Source organism: Capsicum annuum, chromosome 1 (genome assembly GCF_002878395.1).
Source record: "Capsicum annuum cultivar UCD-10X-F1 chromosome 1, UCD10Xv1.1, whole genome shotgun sequence".
Classification (NCBI taxonomy): Eukaryota; Viridiplantae; Streptophyta; class Magnoliopsida; order Solanales; family Solanaceae; genus Capsicum; species Capsicum annuum.
Genome location: NC_061111.1, coordinates 200,923,728 through 200,948,337, shown reverse-complemented (window position 1 = coordinate 200,948,337; position 24,610 = coordinate 200,923,728). Strand labels below are relative to the sequence as shown.

At 36.4% G+C, this 24,610-nt stretch overlaps 1 protein-coding gene across 1 annotated transcript; it reads left to right on the top strand.

Moving 5' to 3' along the window:
* The first annotated feature begins 603 nt into the window (after window positions 1-603).
* LOC107844063 (DNA replication ATP-dependent helicase/nuclease JHS1) lies at window positions 604-23,451 on the top strand. The gene is made up of 34 exons (XM_016688560.2): window positions 604-1,288; window positions 2,547-2,714; window positions 2,802-3,035; window positions 3,120-3,182; window positions 3,321-3,506; window positions 3,588-3,641; window positions 3,724-3,785; window positions 5,042-5,174; window positions 5,320-5,430; window positions 5,561-5,657; window positions 5,811-5,893; window positions 6,702-6,767; window positions 13,039-13,194; window positions 13,318-13,373; window positions 13,504-13,561; window positions 13,680-13,790; window positions 14,325-14,381; window positions 15,422-15,556; window positions 15,645-15,899; window positions 16,718-16,792; window positions 18,021-18,142; window positions 18,249-18,321; window positions 18,421-18,525; window positions 18,630-18,797; window positions 20,375-20,444; window positions 20,529-20,680; window positions 20,916-20,993; window positions 21,065-21,157; window positions 21,244-21,381; window positions 21,785-21,824; window positions 21,926-21,999; window positions 22,108-22,242; window positions 22,902-23,021; window positions 23,127-23,451. The coding sequence occupies exons 1-34, from the start codon at window positions 722-724 to the stop codon at window positions 23,283-23,285; spliced, it is 4,254 nt and encodes a 1,417-aa protein (XP_016544046.1). The 5' UTR covers window positions 604-721; the 3' UTR covers window positions 23,286-23,451.
* Window positions 23,452-24,610: the final 1,159 nt, after the last annotated feature.

The following is a 24,610-nucleotide window of genomic DNA, read 5'->3' as shown; positions in this document are numbered from 1 at the left end:
AGTGAAAAATGCTCTATTTACATTTGAAAGGACTTATATTTTGATCAAAGAAAAATTATTTGTGTCAGGAAAAAATAAAGCTAATAACAGCACAGGAATTATTTTGGATTTTCTTTTCAACCTTTTCTATTACTACAAGGGAAGAAAGGGAAATCAGAAGCAAAGAGAAAAGACTTCTCTAAACTTACTACTTGTAAGTTGTACAAGCACTTATACAAAAACCTCGATAACTTTAAAATTATAGATGCATGTAATGCTTTGTTTAGAAGGGAATTGAGGGATGAGAAAATATGTAAACCCGTAAAAAAAATATTTCTTCTTTTAAAAATAAATCTTTCTGGTATATATATATATTTTTTTTGCTTTCAATGATTCAAATCCAAGACCTTCAAATTGAAGTTGAACAATAAGGTGTAAAAACTAAAACTAAAAATTGTGAATTATAGTACTTCTTTTTTGGGGAAAAAAATTCTGCACTGTAAATCCTTTAATTAAAATAAAGAAAAAATTGCCTGTCTTACCGTAAATCCAATATCTTATCGCCACCGTTGCTATCAAATCCGACGGTCCAACTTCAATCCTTCTTAATCTTCCGCCTTTCTCTTTTGGCGGGAAAATCCGTCTCTAAGTTCTTACACAAAATTTTCATTTTCTTCCATTCTCCCATTTTCACTTAAAGCCTTTGTTATTCATTCTGAGTTGCATAACAAATCTCAGTAAAATGGCTCCTAGAAAACGAACAAGTTCTGGATCAACAAAGAAATCAACCAATCAACATCAACAGCAGCAGCAGCAATCTCAGCCGTCCAAATTCGGGATTGAGCATTTCTTCGAACGCCATACCCAAAATATCCTCTCACAGAAATCCAAAACCCCTCTTGTCCCCCACAATTCCAATTCATTGCAAAACCCTAAAGAAACTTCTACCGTGTCAGTACCAAAAACTCCTGCAAATGTTTTAGATGTAAGGTGTTTGGATTCTAATGAAATGAACTCCGCTGCGCGAAAAGGCGAAAATGGATTGAATTTGAAGAATTCAGTGTCTCAAGTTGAATCTAATAAAATTGTAGTTGAGAGAATTAAGGATAAGGGAGTTGGGGGAGGTGAAAAGGAGGGAATTAGTGTGAGTTTGAAAAAGAATGAATCCGGGAGTTCTTCGTCTCAGAGTACACCTACGGAGACTGTGGTAGCTGCAGGTATAGGAGAGGAGAAAAATCAAGCTGAAGTAACGCCTGAGTTTTGCAAGTCCGTGTCTTTGAACAAACGATTCAAGTTTTCTCCAGGAATGGTATTTGTTCTTGATTTTATTTTACTTATTTATTTGATAAGTTTAATCAGAACTGATTTCTCAGTGCGTGTAGGCGAGTGAAGGGTGTCCTTGTTTACTTATTAATTACAAGATCGCATCTTTTTTAGTCTCATTCTGTAAGAATAGTATCTGCTATTCGTAGAAGGTCAAATTGGTACACTTGGTGAAGCCAAAGACGTAGCAAATCTAGTCTGAATCCATTATGAGTGGAAGAAAGTAGCAGGAAGAATTTTAGTAGATGATACACCGTCTACGTGAATTTGGACACTTGAGAGAACCAGGGAAGTTAAAAGGGGAGAATAATAACATATCATATAAATGTGTTACAAATTAAAATAAACACCTTTAAATGTAATGTACATAGCTTAGCAAAGATGTAGGGATACAACATAATATTTTTTGTATTCTTTCCTTATTTAGCTTCCATAATTAGAGCTCATTGTATTTGCATATGTACTGCTTACTTAATGGAATAATACACAAGTTATTCTTCATAACTTCTCTATTACTACATGCCATTATATCTAGGTACATCCTTGTTTGAGCTCTTGGTCCACACTCCAGTTGGGCCTTGGTGTAAAGGGTTTTTTAGAGTGGGTTAGAGTCCCACATAGGTTGGAGAATAGACTGGTAGTCTGCTTATATGCACTTGGACAAACCTTCCCTCATGAGCTAACTTTTGAGGTTGAGTTAGGTCCACAATATGGTTACCATTGTTTCTATGGAGGGCTAAATAAAGTAGGACAGTAATGACTCTAACCACTGAAAATGTACTTCTCTGGTACATCAATATGTTGTCAACACGACATGAGAGTAGGAGATAAACTAAGAAGTAGTTCTGCATGTTCAATGCTGCAGGACTTGGCTTGTTGCAGTGTCAGCTTTCCTTCATAGGAGTTGTTTTCTGTCTAGGTTGTCAATCTCGCACTGCAGTCTGGGGAATTTAGGGTCCTAACCTCGGAGACCTATCACAAATATTGTATGGACGTAGGAGTTTTGGAGAGATATAGATGGTCTTCTTTGCCCCCCTACAACCTATTTTATCTTGCAAAGAGGATTTGGAATCCAACAGTCGTTTAATAAACTTAATGCAGCTTTTAGTCTATATTTTTGGATGCTTAGATTGTTGCCTCCATGGTTAAGAAAGAAAGAGAAAGAACTAAGTCTAACTGATTCAAAAGTTTCCCAAGTTTGCTTGTCAGTTACTTATGAATTAATACATGCTGTTGTTTGTTAGCTGATCAAGCAAAGCCAGGATGATGGAGGTGATGAAGTAACATGGAGAATATCTCCAGTGAATGAACGACTTCATGCCGTGTCCAAACAAATACCAAAGATGGTAAAAGTGTTGGCGGATGCATCACGGTTCAACTCCTTGTATATTCAAGAATGTTCACTAAAAAAGGTACACTAATATAATGCACAGTTATGCTCTGGGGCACGTTTTGTTACTGAAAATTGTAATACAATAACATTTTAACGATTACTACAGACGCCTCCTGGGACAGAAAGAAAATTTGAGAAGTGTCTTTATTCACCTCCACCAAAGGCACTTGATAAATCGTTAGTATGCTCAAATAGGGCAAGCTTGAGAAACAAAAGCACAGATCGCACGATGGATTTGTGGGAAAATAATGGAAACTCTAACCACCAGAGCAAAACTGAAGTAATAAACAGCCAGAGTCCTTTCCAGACTCCACCATCTCTGACATACGGCAATGATAAGGTAGTATCTGCATCATCAAACAAGTAAAATCTGTCAGGTTTCTTGTAGAAGATATGTTTCTGATGATTCTGGCAATTAATGCAGCCTGCCAACGCAGTCGATCCTAATGAAGCCACTGATCAGCTTGGTTCCAGGCAACACAAAAAGGTCTTTAACTGCTCTGGTATTTTCAGCTAATGTAATCATTAACATTTGTTAGTCATTTCTAACCCCATGTTGTGCAGAAGGTGTACAGTCATATTTTGACAGTCCCTGTGTTTTATAGGTTTATATATCCTGTTTCAGGCATTGATTGAGCTTTTAGACCAAGTAGAAGATGTAATTTCTGTTGAACCACAATGTGAAGAGAAAATTGCATCCCATGGTCATGATGGGCCTGCTAAGCCAGCTGCCGTTTTGCAGAAACTGTCAGAAAACGTTTCTGCAAGTGATCAAAGGAAAGAGTCAACTATCTATTTTCTTGTTTTGGAGGTATGCCAGCTCTTCTCTCATGTAAATAGATCCTGTATGTGAAATATGGATCAATTTACTTTTATCCATATGTAACTACAGGTTTCCGAGAAGCATGGACAAGTTGAAACATCTGGACCGCAGTGCTCCTTCAAGGTTTGTGCCAAGCGCCTTGCTAAAACCTTTCTGAGTTATCAATAAAACAGGTGATGTGTGGACACCTGACGATGACTTTCAGGTTTTGCGCTTGCTGAATGAACAAAGTGGAGAAGAAAGGGTTTTGCAATTGAGGGATGAGTGGTAATTAGTTGAATCTCTGTTATTTCATCTCCTATCAAGCTGCTGAATACACTTAAAACATAAATTCACACACAAGCTATTTCGTTGTCACTCTTCTATAGTAGATAAATGATATTCTTAAATAGTTTCCTCTCTATCTCTGTTATAGTAGAATGTAGACAAGCTCTAGATGGAAGATGAACTTTCCTGTTTGCAATGACTTGTTACTCTTACATCATCTTCCCAACAAACAAGTATAATTGTGATGATTTAAAGTCTTGCAAGACAATGATCTCAATGTGCATTGTGTAGCTTATATTATTATTTGCTTTTTTATAACTGTCATATGAACCAATGAGATCATCATGGCAAACAACGATTACTACTAAATGACCTTCTAAAGACTAGTTTTGTCCCCTTTCTTTTGGGCCTCTGGCATCATTTGTCTCTTCATGTTGCGGTAGCAGGTTATGTTTGTCTATTGTGCATTTGACTTTACAATGGCATCTTTATCCAAATCCGAAGACTATAAAATGACATTCTAGTCCCATCCACGTTTCTGCATTGCTTGTTTTTTATCAAGTACCTTTCAGTTGTGAGAAACTGTAGCTCATCATTAGCATGAACCTTCTTTGATGCATGGATGCCCCAGTACAGTGGTGTGAGCGGTTGACTATGGTTAGTTTCAAGAGAGGTAGAGGTAGGGCGAAGAAGTATTGGGGAGAGGTGATTAGACATGACTTGACACTGTTGTAGTTTAATGAGGACATGACCTTAGATAGTAGGTTGGGTAGGACACAAATTAAGGTAGAAGGTTAGTAGGTAGTAGAGCAATGTCTTGCGTACCCTTCCATGCTGGTAGTTGTAGTATTTCTCCTGTAGCTTCTTGTCCTTTGACTTCTATTGCTATCTTTTTTCTCTTGTATTTCAATTATCGCCATATTTTGTTGTAGTCACTGTGCCTTTTTCAGTGTGCTTCATACTTTCTAAAGTTTTTGGTCAGGGTTTCTTCACTTCCATTATTTCTTTTTCGATCTGCTTTGATATGCTTTTCCTTGAGGTGAGGGTCTACCAAAAACAATCTCTCTGTATCCCAAGGCAGGGTAAGGTCTACATACACTCTACCCTCCCAGACCCCAATTTTGGGATTACCCTGGGTATGTTGTTGTTTTTGTAAGAACCTTCTGTGGAAGAGAATTGAAATCATCTTTTCTTAACTTTTGCAATTCTAGTTGTTGACAGCATGTTATTGATGAGAAGCATGAATCTCTTTCCAGGTGCTATAGTGTTGTTGCACCAGGGGATACTATTCATGTCATTGGTGAGTTTGACAGTGAAGGAAAATGTGAAATAAACCGCAGGAATAATTTTCTCATTGTTCATCCGGATATTTTAGTTTCTGGAACCAGGGTATGTCCAAGCAATTACGTTTCATCTGTTTGTTTCAATTCCTCAACATGGTGTCTTTCACTGTTGTTGCTTCTGGAAAGTCTTGCTTCCATCACTTGACGATTCTCCTTTATCCATTGTTCTTGAATGTTGAGTACTCTGTTAGGTTGCTGGCAGCTTCAGTTGCTCAAGGCGAGCTGTGCTGGATGAGAGGTTAAAATCTGGCGAGTATTCAGCCGCTGCATTGATTGGCACATTATTACATCAGATGTTTCAGGTTTTATGAATGAAAAATTCCTCGTCTTTCGATGGTCCTAGGCACATTTTCCTGTCCTCGTTTATATTTTCATCGCTATGCATTAACCATAAACTTTGATATATGAAAGTGACTGACTACCGTTTTCCAGGCTGGGCTGATCAGAGAGTCCCCTACAAAAGAATTCTTGGAGGATTATGCAAGGGTAGTGCTCCAGAAGAGTCTTGAGAGCCTATATGCATGTAGAGGTGGGGATCATAAGTTTCTACCAGTTGCTCCTTTGTGAAGTTATTATTGTTTACATAGAAGTCCTTGAAGGATAACTTTCACAAAACTGTCTCCAGTAAAGCATGTACATGTTCAATTCCTTTCAACACTGAACTCAAACTTTGTAATTGCAGTTGATGAAAATGATACTCACAAGACATTGATTGAGGCAATTCCAAAACTGATGAATTGGATACGTTCCTTCCGATATTCAGAGGTAAATGGCTCTATATTTTAACAAGCCTGTTTGTTTTTAAACACTATCTTGAGGCCATTAGTAACTAAGCTGGAAAGGCGGTGTCGTGATTTTGAAACTTTAGAATGGTGTGGACTACTTGTTAGACTGTGATTAAATCAGGCTACTTCGTTCAACAATGCATGCAACCCTGGCAATAATATTCTTATACAGAAAGGTGACATTTTATGGATTGTTTTCAGATTTTCTATTAATCACTCGTATAGTCCAAATGGAACAACTGAAAATTTCAAAGTTGTCTACGGTATTTAAAGAAAGCGTAGTTAAATCCATCCTCCAAATTATTCCTAGTTCATTGCATAGACCAGTTCTCTTTGTCATGTCAACCAAAATGTGTACATGGATACAGGTGTTAGTATGGATCTGGAAGTATGATTGTCATCACCTAAATTTTAGGATTGGAGAATTAGAAAGGTGGTCAGTACGGGTGTGAGATACCACTAAATATGTGTGGTAACAATGCAGCCAACCTATGCTTCTTGGCCATAGTTTTAACCATTGCAGCCTAGGTGAATTAACCAAGTGTGGTGGCATGTCATACCAATGCATCAGAGTGTTTTGAAGGAACCATGTAATATAGGCAACACTTTTCCTTTTGCTCTATCCTCCATTATTTTCTGCTTCATTGGCGGCTAGATCTTTTGTGTTTGATTCTCAGGACATCTTGATTACAGTTTGTTGCATATTCTTACATCGGTTCCCACATTGATATTATTTCTCTCGACTTTTCCCTAATGTATTTAAGAGCTGAACTTATTGTAACTCTTAGGTTTCAGAAAGCCCAAGCATTGATTTTGGAAGAGAGGATGGAGTTAAGAAGATTAAAGTATCTGAAGTAAGAAACCTCCCTTTCTTTTCTTGGTAATGCAGGCTTGAGTTAATACTTCCAATCTATACCTTTTAAGAATATCCATCGAATAAATAATAATCTTGAGATATGAGCTTAGTTAATTCTCAGAAATATCATTTGCAAACACTTCTAATATATAAAGCGCTAACCACATCAGGATGGTCATTAGAAATGGTTGCAATTTAACACATTTATCTCTAAAATTAATGTCTTTTCATATTTGTGATTTGTGATGAACAAAATCAAATAATCAAGAAGCTTCCTATCTCAAAAAAATAAATAGTAAAAAGAATCAACAAGCTTCACACACAGCAATCTCTAATTGAAACTTAATTTACTCACTCTATCTATTATACTACAGTGTCGCCGCTGGACTATGAAAATAAATGTAAATGGTTCTCCTACTTTATAATGTTAAGATTTTTTTAAAAGAAAAGGTTCATTATTAGTAGATGAGTTATGGATTCTTATTGAAATTAAAAAAAAAATAGTAGATGAGTTTGGGATATTAGATATAAGTTGTGTTTGTAAAATTTATGGGGTAGGGAAATTATTAAAGGATGTTTAGTATTGAGCAACCAATGTCACGTAATGATCTAACATTTTCTCTTAATCTAGACAAAAATTAGTAAATTACTGCTTACATTCCCCAAGCATTTACAAGATTCATCCTTCAGTTCAGTTACTACATGCATACTACTTTATTTATCCAAGATTATGCTGATTTATTAGGTTTGGTTGGGTATTGAGCAGTTTTTCTGAAGGACATAATTTGTGTTAAAGGGCAATAAACTGCATTATATGCAACTAATGGTGCTTTTTTGCATTACCTATATATCAGACCTATATTTTCTTGAAAATAGTGTTGAAGACATTGAAGAAGTAGTGAACTCAAACAGAAGATAAAGTAAACTTGGTTCCAGCTTTCAGTTATAACTGTTCTAATAGTTAGTTACAAAGTAGTTAACGACTAGTTGAGTTAGTTAGGCATATCACAAGCTAGTATATATACATAACAATGTACATTGTTCTATTCATTCAATACAAGCAGTTACTCTTCCTTCTCATCTTCTTCTTCTCTCAGTTCTCTTCCCTCCCTTCTTCTACAAACATTATCAAACTCTGTACTTCCTCTGTTGTTGAATAAACAAGAAGCTTACTGCTATCTTGTATAATTACATGGTATCAGAGCCATTACTCACTAGAATACTAGTAGAGCAAGGTCGATTCTAGTAGATTGAATCAAGATCAAGAAGTCTGCAATCAAAGATTGCAGAGCTACTGCAATGGATAATCAGACTGTTCCTGTGAATGTGGCTGAAACAAGCAGAGCTACTCCCAATTCATGGACTACAATCATCCTCTCTTTCTCAGCCCTTCTGATGTAAGTGGCAAACAAATCATCTCTTTTCAATTGACAGTAATTGAGAACTTTTCAGTATGGTTTAGATCCATGCGTACAGCCTTACTAGGGAGAAATAAGTTGGGCATGGTAGATGGAATATGCTCTAAAGATAAGTTCTCAAATGAGTTGAGTAGTTATTGGGAAAGAGTCAATGCAATTGTACTTTCTTGGATCATAATTCAGTTTCTAAAGAGTTACTTGGTGGAATCATGTAAGCATCTGTAGCTAGTGTAGTTTGGAATGAGCTATCTGAAAGGTTTAACAAAGTTGGTGGGGCAAGAACCTTTAATCTGCACAAAGCTATAGCCACATTGTCTCAAGGAATTGCCTCAGTGTATTTCTCGAAACTAAAGGATTTGTGGGAAGAATTTTAGGCTCTTGTGCCTGCACCTGGGTGTGAATGTGAGAAATCAAAAGAATATGTACTGCATCTACAGAAACTGAAATTGTTTCAGTTTCTTATGGGTCTGAATGAGATGAATGAGACCTACACACAAGCAAGAAGTCAAATCTTGCTTATGACCCCTCTCCCAAATGTGAACCGAGCTTATGCAATGATCATAAGTGATGAAAGTCAAAAATTTGTTGCAAGTCAGGCTGGAATCTTGGGAATGAATCCTGCAGTTAATGCCAAGAATCTTGAGATAGTCATGTATGCAAGAAATGGTCCAGGTGGAAACAACAATCAGAAGTTCAAGAAAAATTTCAATTTGCAATGTGATTTCTGCAAACTGAAGGGGCACTCTAAGGAAAACTGCTGGAAGATAGTAGGCTATCCTTAAGATTACAAGGCCAAGAAGAAGTTCAAACATGAAGGGAACAACACAGCTTACAATGTGTCCTCAATAGATCAGGGTGGCTATGATCAGTGTGCAGGTCAGTACTCTCATTCTATGCAGAAATGGTCTACTAAGGATGCAGAATAGTCTTTAGTGTATGATAGTTAGCTGGAGCAGTTGAGTTAGATGGGAAATGCTGCATTCACCAAGGAATAATATGGTCAAATCTTGCAAATGATCAACAAAAACAACTCTGTCAACACACCTTGTGAATCTGCAAATGTAACAATTGCAAGTATTTCTGCTTGTCTAACCTTTTTTGATTCTCAGATATGGATTATAGATACTGGTGCTACTAACTATATGGTTGGAAACTCAGACCTGTTACTTAACAAGAGTGTTACAGAGTTGGAAAAACCAAAGAAGGTATATCTACCAAATGGTGACACTACAATGGTCACTCATGTGGGAACTAGTTGCCTGTCAGAAGGAAATAACATCACAGATGTCTATCACATTCCACAGTTTGCATGTAGCCTTCTATCAGTGTCACAAGTAACTAAGGAGTGGAATTGCTCAGTGAATTTCTTTCCTGATTTCTGTGTTTTCCAGGATCTTTGTACTGGAAAGGTGAGGGGGATCGATAAGCTTGATGGAGGACTATATGTGCGTAGAGATCAGTCAAGGAAAGAGGTTGCAATAGCAACTAAAGCATCTAGTAAACCAGTTGTGGAAAGAACTCAAACTGAAGTAGATTTGTGGCATCAAAGGTTGGGACATGCATCAACTAGTGTGGCTGAAAAGAGTTATATCTCAAGAAGTTTAAGTAATAGAAGATAGAATAAAGTAATGTAGTATCTGTCCTAGTGCTAAACAAACTAGGTTACCTTTTATGTCTACTAACAGTTAAAGTACATGTTTTGATCTTGTACACATGGATGTTTGGGGACCTTACAAAGTACCAACTATGAATGGAAATAGATATTTTCTAACAGTGGATGATTTTTCAAGGTACACTTGGATATTTCTGTTAAAACTTAAGTCTGATGTGTGTGTTCAGATTCAACACTTTCTTGTATATGTCAAAACTCAGTTTGACAAGGCTATCAAATTAGTGAGGACTGATAATGGTACTGAGTTTGTCAACTAAATATGTAAAGAGTTGTTCCAGGAACATGAGCCACATCCTGGAAGTGACAAGAGCTATTAGATTTCAGGCTGAAATTCCAATAAGGTTCTGGGGTTATTATGTTCTAACTGCAGTATATATCATCAATAGGCTGCCTAGTCCAGTCATTCAACTTGTGAGTCCTTATGAAAAATTGTATGGTAAGCAACCCAGTTGGGATTATCTCAGAGTAATGGGATGCCTGTGCTATGCCAAAGTACTGAATGAACATGATAAGCTCATGTTTAGAACAAGGACATGCATCATGATGGGGGTACTCTAGTACTCAGAAGGGATATGTTCTATATGATTTATCTACTAACATTTTTTCTGTACGTAGAGATGTGTTATTCAGGTAAGATAAATTTCCTTTTAAGGAACTCAAGAAGCAGCCTTAGGCACCTCAACATGTGTTCCCTTTAGAAGATCAGTATCCAATAACTACTGAGGTCATTCTTATACAGGTCTCATCCCAAAGGACTACTACCTCAGACAGTCAGCAAAAGCACCTACCACCAAGGGAACCTACTCTCAGACAGTCCATAACAAAGGTATACCAAAGGAGGTCAAGTAGAAGTCAAGGGGCTACTCAGCAAGAGCAACAACTCCAGAGGATTCCTACCACTACACAAGCTGCATCTCAACCAATTGCATCTCAGGATCAAAGAAAGTCAATTAGAGAAAGAAAGTCACCTGCATGGATGAATGACTTTGTTTTCAAAAACACAAAGAAGGTACCTCATGCTCTTGCAAATCATGTGTCTTATGATAGACTTTCTCAGTCATACAAGAGCTATGTGATGAACACTTCATGTGTTGCTGAACCTACAAGCTACTCTGAAGCCTGCAAAGACCCTAGATGGGTGGAAGTAATGAAGAATGAAATAGAAGCATTGAATGCTAACAACACCTGGAAGGTTGTTACCTTGCCCGAAGGAAAGAAGGCTATTGGTTACAGATGGATATATAAAGTGAAGTATAAGGCCTCAGGTGAAGTTGAGAGGTTTAAAGCAAGACTAGTAGCAAAAAGGTTATGGACAGAGAAGGCATTGATTACCAAGAAACATTTTCTCCAGTAGTGAAGATGAAGACCGTAAGAACTGTACTTGCTGTAGCAGTCAGAAATCACTAGTGTGTCCAACAAATAGATGTTTACAATGCTTTCCTAAATGGTGATCTTTATGATGAAGTGTACATGGATCTACCTCAGGGATTTGCTAGTCAGGGGGAGAATACAGTATGTAGACTACTCAAATTCTTATATGGTCTTAAACAAGCACCAAGGCAATGAAACACCAAGCTATCAGAGGTTTTGGTAAGATCTCACTTCATTCAGAGTCAGTATGATCCATCCTTGTATATCAGGAAGACAACAAAAGGCATGATTCTTGTACCAGTATATGTTGATGACATGTTCATCACATGAGATAGTCTAAAGCTGATAGAAGAGACCAAGACAATTCTACACCAAAACTTCAAGATGAAGGAATTAGGTGAGCTGAGATACTTCCTAGGAATAGAATTTGCAAGGTCTGACGAAGGAATATTGATGCATCAGAGAAAATATGCTTTAGAGTTACTATCTGAACAGCAGCCAAGCCTGCAGCTACTCCTATGGACTACAACACCAAGCTAACATCTAGACAGTTTGATGAGCATGTTAAGCATGGACAGACTACTGAGGATCCACCAGCAAACCAACGTGCTTATAAAAAATTGATTGGAAAGCTGTTGTGCCTAACTATGACAAGACCAGACATAGCCTTTTGTGTTCAAACACTCAGTCAGTTTCTTCAAGATACTAAAAGATCACACATGGAGGTAGTACTCAGAGTAGTAAAGTATGTGAAAGGACAACCAGGTCAAGGTGTGTTGTTGTCTAGTGGTTCAAATAATAAAGTGAGTGCCTACTGTGATGCAGACTAGGCAGCTTGTCCTCAAACTAGAAGGTCTGTAACTGGTTACTTTGTGAAGATTGGAGAGTCAGTAGTATTCTGGAAATCAAAGAAACAAAACACTGCCTCTAAGAGCTCAGCTGAGGCAGAGTTCAGAAGTCTTGCAGCAGTGACAGCTGAACTGGTATGGATTCTAGGTCTGATGAAGGAAATTGGAAGTGAAGCAATGCTACCTGTGGATGTGTTCAGTGATAGCAAGTCTGCACTACAAATAGCTGCTAATCTAATATATCATGAGAGGACAAAGCATATTGATATTGACTGTTTCTTTATAAGGGAAAAAATAGTCCAAGGAATGATCAAGACACACTACATTACTACTCGAGATCAACCTGCAGACATGCTGACTAAAGGACTGACAAGAGCTCAACAAACTCATCTCAATACCAAGCTAGGAATCTGTGACATCTTCACACCTTCCTAGCTCGAGGGGGGAGTGTTGAAGACATTGAAGAAGTAGTGAACTCAAACAGAAAACAAAGTAGACTTGGTTCCAGCTTTCAGTTATAACTGTTCTAATAGTTAGTTACAAAGTAGTTAACGGCTACTTGAGTTAGTTAGGCATATCACAACAACAACAACAACAACAACAACAAACCCAGTGTATTCCCACTAGTTAGGCATATCACAAGCTAGTATATATACATAACAATGTACTTTGTTCTATTTATTCAATGCAAGCAGTTACTCTTCTTTCTCATCTTCTTCTTCTCTCAGTTCTCTTCCTTCCCTTCTTCTACAAACACTATCAAACTTTGTAATTCCTCCATTGTTGAATAAACAAGAAACTTACTGCTATCATGTATAATTACAAATAGAATAATGAAAGAACTTACATTGCCTCTAATTTTTATTTTTATTTTGAAATGCGTACAACATGGTTCACCATCTAGTCCGTCTATTCTCCCTGAGTTTATATTCTTTTCCTTTTGGATAACATTTAACATAGGTACTTGACATTGAAGAAATGGCGTGGGCTCCAAAGTATGGGTTGAAAGGCATGATCGATGCATCCTTGCAAGTAAATGTAGAATCCAACAACAATGTACCTAATGAGATGATTATGCCTCTTGAGTTTAAAACTGGGAAGGCAACAAATGGGCAGGCAAGTTTTTTTGAGCATTTGCGAAATAAATACCACTTAGTTGTAAGTGATGATAATTTTCCACTTCACATGTTCTTGCTAGGCACCTAACCTCTAGGCTATTGTTGACATTACATTTTGCAGACAGCTACGGAACATAATGCTCAAGTTATGCTGTATACCCTTCTAATGTCAGAAAGGTGCACAGAACCACCTACCTGCATAATTCTTCACCTACTGTTGACATATTTTGTTACTGCCATGTACATTTTCCTTCAATTTTTGCTTACAGTTTCATCTTATTTTTATCATTTTTTTTCTCCTTGCTAGATACTCACAGCATATTGGTCATGGTCTCCTGTATTATCTGCACACAGATCAGACACAGGTAAAATCTAGCATCTTTTATTTTTTCGATGAGTAGGTAAAAACAAGCTTCTATAGGAATTATATTGATTGGTTTTCTTTTCCTTTGCAACCTTCTAACACCTCTTCATTTTTTCAAGGGAATTACTGTTTACAGATCTGACTTGGTTGGCCTTATAATGCGCCGTAATGAACTTGCAAATGATCTTCTCAAGGCCACTATGACTCAGCAATTGCCACCAATGTTACAGGTAAGATATCTACATCGCATCCTGTTACACTTGGATTAAATACAGTAGTGTTTGCTAGTGCTGATGTTTCGTATTAGTAGTTACTAGTCATTGATCATATTGCTGATCGATTTTCACATACCAGTGTGTCGTCCACTCAATATTCAGGGTTATCTCACATTCTCTTGTGTCCTTTAATTATTCCTGGTAACATATAAAAATCTTCAGTAAAGTATATCCTTACCCCTCCCCCCTCCCCCCTCCTGGGTTTGGTTGTCTTCAAGGAGTTCAGTCTTTTTCACCCTTCAACAGTGTAATTCATTTTACACCTTCATAACTTGTAGGTACTACTACTCTCTATAGAGACCTAAGCATGGTTGTCATCTTCCTCCACTATCCCAGGCCGCAATCGTTTATCACCTTGAATTATAAGTAAACACCACAACTGTGATCAGAAAACTGAATTATCTTATTACCTGACCAAAAAGAATTCACTTAACAAAATCTTCTAGATATTAGTAACTAATTCTGCTGAATTTCATTCTTTTGATGCAGAGTCCAAATATGTGCAGAGGCTGTCGCCACCTCAGTGTCTGTACCATTTATCATAAGGTACTTTGAGTTCTCTTATAAAAACGGATGTACTTTGAGTTAGGGTCTTCATCGCAACAAGAATCCTTTTTTTCCTTTTACTTGTTTTAGATTTCCAAAATAATTGGTCAATGTGGCCTCCATGATAACTCCGTTATCAATATCTTTACCCCTGCTCGCCTGTTAATAAAGTGTTCTCCTTCCAAAATTAGCAGAAATTCTGAGAAACTCAAATGATAAACCATCTACAGAAGAAAAAAAAGGGAGCTTAGTTGTTGAAATCAGTAATGACATTCTTTGATTAGCGAATGTGCTTGTAATAAATATTCAAAGATAATAGCTTACACACACATAGTACAATGTAGTTCTCTTCTCTGACATTTTGCCTGTTCATGTGGTTACGGTAAAATAGGTTCTTTCTGATAAACGAAATGGTATTTAGCAATCAAGAGAAAATTATCATTACACATTCCATATTCAGAATACTAGTATTAGACCCAAAATCTATTAAAAGACTAAAATTTGACATTTATGCAACAACTAGTACTTAATTTTGACCTGAAACGTGGAAAAAGGTTGAAAGATTGCATTTATTACATCTCATGTAGTACAACATGTACTAGTTTTCTTAGGTCTCAGTTTTCTTGACAAATGTGCCAAAACTTCTTCAGGTTTAAGAAGCTAAATATTTAACCAAGGCAATCTCACAGCCTTTCTGAATATGAATCAATTTGCCTAATGATGAGGAGTCAGCATCTTGCAGTGGAAAGCATTAAGGAACATATTTGAAAGTTGAGTGGCAATTGTTTTCCTTTATTGTTTATCCAATTGGGTAAAATGAAGGAGGAGCATAAATCAAGATTTATGCTTCACATATGAGCCTAATCAACCTTGACATGAAAATCAGCCTTTTTTTAAATCTTGATCTATGCACCGAATTCTTCTGCACAATTCTCATCTTAGTCATATATCTCATTATGAGGAACATCAACCTTCCAATATTAATGGGACTTCGTCGAAATTAATAACTTATGCTACTGTATCCTGAATAATTTCCGTAGTCATATGGTGGCACCACAGAAGGCAGTGGCTTGGGCAGTATGTTTGATTCGCTTGTTAGCCATCTAACAAATGCACATACAAATTTTCTTCAAAAATGGGATCAGTTGATTGACTTGGAGGCTAAAGAGGTTGAGGTACAATACAAGGTCAATTGTAAATTAAGTTATCAACTCCCAACTATTGAATATCTCTTTATTTATTAGCTTCATTTTTTTTCCTCAGGCCGTAAAGAAACAAATTTGGTCTTCACAAAGTCTAAAGAATGACCGTTATGCTCCTTGCTTATCTTCTCTTGTCCTTGATACATCAGAGAGAACCACACCAACAAACTCGTGCAAAGGAAATCAGTTTACGTATCACTTTGTACATCGAGATTGGACTTCCTTGGGCACTCATCAACAGGATGGAGATGCTCTGAACAGTTCCATTTTTCCTGTGAAAAATTTTGAATCCACACTTAGGAATGGGGACTATGTGGTACTTCTCTTTCCCGCTCTTTTTGTCTTATGCTCTCCTCAATGTTCTATTTTAGTATTTTTAGTTTTCTACATCATTCATATGAAGCAAGAATTATTCATCCATTTGTATAACATCATCTGTTTGAATCCAACAGATCAGTGGTGTGAAACCGAGCAGTTATGTTATGCATCTCTAGTGAATTGCATGATCCTGATTCCTGACCCTATGGATTATATTAATCTGATGGCTTGAACTAATGGTTCATTTAGTTGATTTTGTAAAGTCATGAAGCTTTTCAGAATTCAATCAATCAACTGTGCCTTAACCCAAATTAGTTATGAGTTACAGGAATCCTCTATTTATTTTGATCTATTCAAAAGCACATTCCTTGGTGGGCTCTGGGCTCATCCCACAAATTAGGTAACTTAGAGGATTCATTGTGCTCAGGCCTCAGACTACTTTCGCACTGACCTTCAACTTATTGAAACCCTACGGCTTTACTTGGGTTTGAGACTGGCTATGTTTCATGAAACTCATTTAGGAAAGGGAGTTATTTCACTATTCAATGACAAAAATAGAATATTAATCAATTATTTTATGAAAAGATGGAGGAATTCCTTATTTAGTTGGGGTCATGGCTTATGTTTGTAAAAGTTGCCAGCAACAAGAGTAATTTCTAACTTTGTTGGGCCTCCTATTAGCTGAATTGTTTGTTTCATCCTCCAGTTTATGCTTTGTATTAGTTGTGACTGTCTGAACTGAAGTTGCAGACTCGTCAGTGTTTGGTTCTATTCGTGGTCATGAGCCATTGACAGTATATACTTTATGTTATTCAGGTGTTGAGCACTGAACCTGGTGGGATACTAATAGCTACTGGGGTTGTTGTTGATATGAGTTGTTCTCGCATCTCGGTAAATATTATATCTTTATGTGGTATTCATTCTTTAATGCAAGGAGTTGTTACTTAAGTGACTTCTAAGTTCTAACAAAGGCTATAAAAAATCTAGAATGCATGGATGTACCTTGTTTTCAGTTCCTTCATTTCATTATCGTTAGGTAGAGCAATCCAAAATTTGAAATAATCTCATGTTCCAATGGAAATAAGAAACTTGGGATTCGTTTAGCCATAAAAATTATTCACTTTTTTCCCGATTAATTTTTCACATTATTTGAAAATCAATGTTTGAAAATCATTGATTATTTGGGAATACACTGGGTATGTTGTTGTATTTGAAAATCAATGTTTGGCCATGAAGATTCCAAATTCAACTTGAAGTTGGATTCCAAATTTGAAAGCAACTTATAACTTGTTTTCTAACTCCTTCATAATTCCAAATAAAATGCCCTCTTCTCTTATTTGCAAAAAGTATAACTGAACAAAACTCCATCTTAAAATATTCCTAATAAAGTGATAAATAATTGGTTTCTATGGCCAAACACCTTCTTATAATTCTCATCCACCAGTATCTTTGTTAATGCTTTAGCTGTCAGTTTGGTCCCTTTCAACAGCTGAAAATCTTTTGCCTTTAATATTAAGGTAGCTCCAACTTATACAAGGGATCATAAGGACGAAATACTTTGATTAATTGAGATATATAGAATATAACTATTTACAGAAGTAAAGCTTCACATGGATCTTCATTTTTGTTCCAATTTAAAAAGGGAAACTAATTCTGGACCTGGAAGTCCAGAATGAGAAGTTTAAAAAGTGTATACACGGAAGTTTTCTAGACCAGTGTTCTTCTTAAGAAATAATTGCAACTAAAGCACACTATTGTGCAGCTTACTATATTTATTTAGGAGCCAAAGTTTTTGCTATAAATACTAAATATATATATATTTATACAAGATTGCCCACAACCTAACCTGTCTATCTTATCATAGTATTGTTTTCAAGTATTAGAGGCCCATTGTCACTCATTCTGAAGTGAGCCAGGCTACATTCCCATGCTTTTCTTTGATTTAAAAAATAAAATATTGTGGATTTATAATTCTTTATGATAATTCTAGCACTGATCAACAAGTTTGGAATGTAAAATTAACCACGGAGTCTTCTTTGGATTCTGGTTCCAATGCATATATTTTTTAAAAGGCATGCATTGATTTTTACCTGTGTAATAGCTCGCTTTCATAATGCAGGTATCTCTTTCCAAACGCTTAAGGCTTCCAGGAAGCAGCCGGATTTCACAGACACAAGATCTTCATCAGCAGTTGTGGCGAATTCATAAAGATGAATTCATGGGTTCATTTCCAATTATGAGGTATTCCGATTTTTTTTATTTTCTATTTTTGAGAAAAATCATATTTTTTTATGTTTTATTCTTCTTTTTTTCCGAGTGTAACTTGCTCCTGCTTTTGGTGTTGAAGATTCAACCTCATCCAACTCTTTCTACAAAATGAGCAGAGTTCTAATCTGAGGAAGATGATAGTTGATCTGGAGGTGAATGCTCTACTTAATTATGAAGTTTTATTTGCAGCTCCTCAGCCACAGCCCTCATTAATGAATGACAGAAAGAATCTTACCAATGAATCTCTGCAGGTGCCTAGGTTTGATAGTGGATGTCAATTTAGTCAAGATCCTGCCATTTCATACATTTGGTCAGAAAAAAATTTGAATGATGATCAGCGCAGAGCCATACTTAAAGTGAATAATTATTACTATCTATAATTTGATTTATAGTTGCACCTGAAATAAAAAATACAGTGAATTATGAGAATTATAAACATATTGAGTTGTCATTACTGCAGATACTCACGGCAAAGGATTATGCGCTGATACTAGGAATGCCAGGGACAGGCAAAACATCCACTATGGTCTATGCTGTGAAGGCACTGTTGATAAGAGGTTCATCCATTTTGCTTACCTCCTATACAAACTCAGCTGTCGACAATTTGCTTCTCAAACTGAAGGCTCAGGTCATCTCTATACTTGATGCTTCTAAAGAAAATAAGTATTTTTATCTTTGTTTAACTATTTTTATTTACATACTATGCTGTATCTCATAAATTAAGAAGGTATACGCTGTAGAGCTGGTGTCAACATCGTATAAAATCTTTCTTTAAATCGGTCATGTCTTGGAAAAGCCGGATTTAGCAAAATGAAGAAATATACATTCAGTGCGAGGCATGCATGTGAGTTAATGTGTAGCATTAGGATGAAACTGATGATTTAAGAAGGGCTTACTGTGGCAATTACATCACTGTTTCCTCTTTATCCTTCAATCGTTTAGAAACAGATGCATACACATCCCATTATACTAACTCCAAACTCCTAAAATAAATTCTAGCATAAATCTGTTGCATTCCTCTCAGTTCAGTGTCAATTGAATTCACTCATTCAGTAGAATGGCAAGTGTTTTTCGGGACTTCTCATTTCTGAACCCTAATCTACAAAAGTTACCGGTGACTAGTTGCAGTTATATTCCTCCCCAGCTAGCCATGGAGAAAAGTACTTTACATCTTTTGCTAATTTAAAAGCACTGGCATAAATCCAGCAAATAATGCAATGTCTCTTTGGCCTTTTGAGTTCACATGAAGTGAATAACACTTGATAAATGATTAAAGAGAACGGCTTTCACGGCTTGCAGCAGCACCTGAACAGCTGCCTATAATCTTCCAAATGCAGGCATCAATTTTTAATATACTTAATAATAACCTTTAAACTTTCACTGGGTATGTTGTTGTTGTTGTAATAATAACCTTTAAAGTGTCTTGTAACTGGAAGCATTTTTAAGAAAAACTAACGAGTATCAGAAATTCTGCACAAGTACGTGAACGTACTTTAGTGTTTTGACTACTACTCCCTCCGTTCACTTTTACATGTCACATTTGGACTTGGAACACTCATTAAGAAAACAATGATTGGCAGGGCTATTTTACCACTCTATCCCTATTAATTAATATTTAGTATTAGGTCTTGGAAAATAAGTAATTACTTCTAAGGGTAAAACATGGAAAAAAATAATTTTTCTTTTCTTGATACGTCAAAAGAGACAAGTAAAAGTGAAAATCTAATTTTGAAATAGTGGACAAGTAAAAGTGAATGGAGGAAGTACTACTTTATGTAGTAATTTAATATTAATGGTAAAAAGGAAAAAATATACGGATAGTCTAAATTGAGCAAGTAAAATGATGCCAAGTAATACGAAACAAAGCAAGTAAAGTGTTATCGACAAAGATCTCTCTTTGCTTCTTCCACTAAGGGCATGGATTTTTTTTTGAAACGGTTTTCTAGAAACGATCTCTTTACATACTCCAAACAATATATTACTGAGTATCATTTATTTTTCCTAGTGCTTTCACTCTCTGGTATGCTTCTTCTGACCGGAGTTGAGAAAAGAACTCACTTTTGCCCTTATTTTGCATATTACTTGTTGGGTTTGCCTGAGAGATGGTGGAAGGTGGTGATGTACTGCTTAACTGCTCTTATATATACATACCAATCCTAGTACCACTACAGGGGGACATTGGGACTAACATACATAGTGTTGCAGGGAATAGATTTTATACGTATTGGAAGATATGAGGTTGTGCACGAGGAAGTTCGGGAGAATTGCTTATCAAGTTGGTTTCCAGTAACATTTTCAAAGAGTTTGCTTCATGATTGGCCCATGGAATAATAACTTACTGCTGGACTTTCTCCTACAGTGATGGACACTCATGGTCTTGAAGAGATGAAGCAAAGGCTAGAGCAAAGCAAAGTTTTTGCTGTTACATGTTTGGGGATAGCTAGCCCATTGCTTCCAAACAAGAGATTTGATGTGTGTATAATGGATGAAGCTGGACAAACTACATTGCCGGTACGTTCATAGTTTGGGTTGTAGTAAAGATTTGAACAATTTGGTCAATAAAGGTAGTGAATGTGGTTAACTTAGCTGTTATTGGTTGCAATTGTTCTATATAAGCTCAATTAACAGCCTCCTGTGTTTTTCTCTTCTATGATTTTAGAGCTAGTTTTTTTTATGAACTACATCTGCCACCAGATGACCAATCCATTTTGGGAAAAGAAATGACAATATTAGATTTACTATCCAGGTATCGTTGGGACCATTGACATTTGCATCAAAATTTGTTCTAGTAGGGGATCATTATCAATTACCACCACTTGTCCAGGTATCTTGATTTCCTCTGCATTGAGCTCCAATGTGATTGTAACTTGTGAACCAAATCTGTTTGCATATTAGAGTGCAGAGGCTAGAGAAAATGGAATGGCTGTAAGTCTGTTCTGCAGACTCTCAGAAGCTCATCCTCAAGCAATTTGTGCTCTGCAAAGCCAGGTATTATCAAAATTCAGTAAGATGTTGTTTCCTTCCACCTCTGAAGTTCGTCCAGCTTGATGCCACTACTATGCTACACCTTGCAGTACCGCATGTGTGCAGCCATAATGGAATTATCAAATGCCTTGATATATGGCAACAGATTGCGATGTGGTTCTTCTGAAGTAGAAAATGCCAAAATCAAGTACACAGGATTGCAATCTGGGCCTACGTGGATAAAGGAGGTACTAGTCACTCATTTCATTGCCTCCAAGTATGATGCCGCTTTATTTTAGTACTGATCCAAACATAAGAGGCCTGCTTCATCTGGAAAGAACTACATTAGGACGGAAAATAAAGATTGCTTCCAGGAATGATGCTACTTTATTCGACATATGTCCCAAAGAAACTTGTCAGTGTTTGAGCACTCATTAGTTCTTTCCTGTAAATAATTTAAGTGTGTGAGCTGCTGGTTCTTCTCTCCTAAGATAGTACTAGCAAATTTTGTTCTACTGACAATTTACATACTAATTCTGACCTCATCTTAAGAATTATATTCCTTCCAGAAAATATGTTGTATGAATTGTATTAATATATCAACTGCTTGTTTTATTCTGTGAAATAACCTGGTATGATTGGTCTTGGCAGGTTATGAATCCAAACAGACCTGTCATCTTTATAAACACAGGTTACGCAAATTTCTATCTCAAATCAAATTCTACAGGCTAGTCAAATGCAGGTAAAATGTCCTTGTCCTAAACTGTCGCCTTATCTGTGTTTTCAAACTAGATTTGTTGCTTGCTTTCGAAACAAATGAAAGGAAAGCTGTAAATAACCCAATGGAAGCAAGTATCATTGCTGAGGTATGCATGCCTCTTGCTTCTAATATAAACTTCTTAATGACCATTGGCATCGGATCACAAGGAAAATATTAAGCTCCAATATCTGTATATAATTATATTGGCCAACAGATCGTGCATAGATTGTTGAGCAGAGGTATATTGGAGGAAGATATAGGCATCATTACACCCTACAATTCTCAGGCTGATCTTATACAGCAAGGTGTTTCCACATCAGTGGAGATACACACCATTGATAAGTACCAGGTAAAATCTATGCTGATGTGATTACGTTCTCGAAAAACATCCTTAGTTTACAACTTTTCTTATTCACAAATCACAAGAAGAAGCTACTTTACCGCAGGGGATAATAGAAAGGAAAGAAAATCAGTTGACCAGCCTAAATAGAAGCATAGCTGTCTAAGGTTATCCGTTGACATGTTGTGTAATTGTCAATTATATACATAGGTTGATCTAGTATATGGTTTTGATATGGCTATAGGAGCCTGAATGCCATCTGGAAGAAGAGGGCAGAAAAATGGTTGGCTTTTCCATTTATGAAACAGAAGTTTTGGAAGGCTAAAACTTCAGAATACCCTATCCCAGAACAAGAAGTCTATCTCACTATGCTACTTCACAGAGACCAGCTTACATTCAATGCTGTCTTCAGCCTAGAAAAAGCTACCTAAGTCCTCGTACAATTGGTTCCCATCTCTCAAACGTTTTAAGATTATCTGTTCCATTTATTAGCCTCCCAACCACTCGTTTTGCAAATCATGAATGATCCAATCTACTCAGTTTGCTTTTAGAATCGTTTTTCTGTCGCTCGAGAGACCTTGCTGTTACATCAAATAATGTAATTACTTAGGTAGAAACTGGTACATTGCTTCTCCTAATTGTCCTAGTTTTTATCTATGTTTTTGCAGGGCAGAGATAAAGATTGCATTCTGTTGTCCTTTGTAAGGTCAACTGAAAATCCAAGGAACTACACTTCTTCATTGCTTGGAGACTGGCACAGAATTAACGTGGCTCTTACTCGTGCTAAGGTTTAGATATGGTTCCTCTGAATGCATTTTTTCTTCTTTTTTAAACTTTTTGCACAAGTTCATCATGACTTCAAGAAATAATGTACTCTTTTGTTGATTGAGCAGAAGAAGTTGATCATGGTAGGTTCATGCAGTACGCTATCGACTGTGCCTCTGCTAAAGCTTCTCATTGAAAAGGTGGAAGAGCAAGGAGGCATTTTGAGCCTCTCCATGAAGGATATTGCTCATAAACCAGAATTGAGAAGATGCTCCAACCTGAGATAATGGTGAAGATATTGCACCCAGTTTTGCTATTTGTGATCATGTAATATATTACATGTGCTTCTCTAATTTAAATGTAAATATTGAGGCCATACCCAGCCAGCTACTCATTCTTCTGTAAATAATAAAAATTTCTTAGTGAAATAGTTGTACAAGAGTCCACTTACCAAAGAATCTCTGATGAGTATATTTGGCTTGCCAGCCCTATGCTGGTTCATGGCTAGTATATTTTACGTTTTTCATCAGTAACGGAAATTACAGACATTAGTTAAATATTTTAATTCACATCTTCAACTTATAAGCGGCATTCTTATTATGAGTCAGAGACCGATATTTTTTTTTTCCCTACATAAAGATAAAAACAAACAAAACGTAAAGCATGGAAGCCAGTTCTCTATATTGCATTTGACCAGTTTAGTAAGAAAATGTTATTATTAGATATGATGAGAATTCTCGAATTTTATTCAGAAGGGTGCTGTCCAACATGGGTTACAGGAAATAATGAAACCACACATTTCATGCTCTGACAGGCTAAAAAATGAACACAAAAAGCTTTAGGTATAAGATTCTGCTCCACAAATTCTGGTTTATTTCCCAACAATTATCAACCAAGCAAATGGAAATTAGTTTCTGATATAAAATACTGGAAGAAGCACTGTTATTGATCCGTTGCAGCCTCCCTCGATAGAAAAAATAATTTGCCCCTTAAAATTGTCTCGAATAGTAATTTACTCAATTAAATCTATAGGATGATCACTTACCCTTGTTCTTGTTCAACATTGTGTTAAAATTACTTTCAGATTTTGGATTTTTCTATATAAGAGGCCATGAGCAAAAAAAATACCAGAACACAATTGCGTAGGGTGAAGGAGAAAAAAAAAGTTTTATTTGTGCTATTAAGAACATGTGCGAAATACTTTTTCGTTGCTCTCCGTGATATTCAATCTAGGGGTGGATATGATGAAATTTTCAAAGGTTGAAATGTATATTTATGTAGTAAAAGAAACCAAAGATGTAATGAACTTAGATGATGCTCAAATTGGTGGAGGGGCAACTTCCATAAACCCCAACTATTTAATACCTAATTGCATTCTATATCCATTTTTTCAAATTTACATAAAATCTTATTATTTGAGATGTCGAATACATTACTTAGGATAGCAATTTCCGGATACATCACTTTCCGATACATAACTAATCAATTAAATTCTTATGTACCAGTAGTAGTACAGTTCTCATTCCGATACGTAAATCTCATGTATTAGTAATATAAAGAATTTCGATACATATTTTTTATCATATTTTCAGCCAGATACATCATTCTTATG

What these genes read in the sequence shown, in the direction of transcription:
- LOC107844063 (XM_016688560.2), top strand. Translation starts at nt 722, where the DNA reads ATGGCTCCTAGAAAACGAACAAGTTCTGGATCAACAAAGAAATCAACC. An exon ending in TCTATTTTCTTGTTTTGGAG is followed by an intron (nt 3,507 to 3,587) that starts GTATGCCAGCTC and finishes ATGTAACTACAG; the next exon opens with GTTTCCGAGAAGCATGGACA. An exon ending in AATTACCACCACTTGTCCAG is followed by an intron (nt 20,994 to 21,064) that starts GTATCTTGATTT and finishes TTTGCATATTAG; the next exon opens with AGTGCAGAGGCTAGAGAAAA.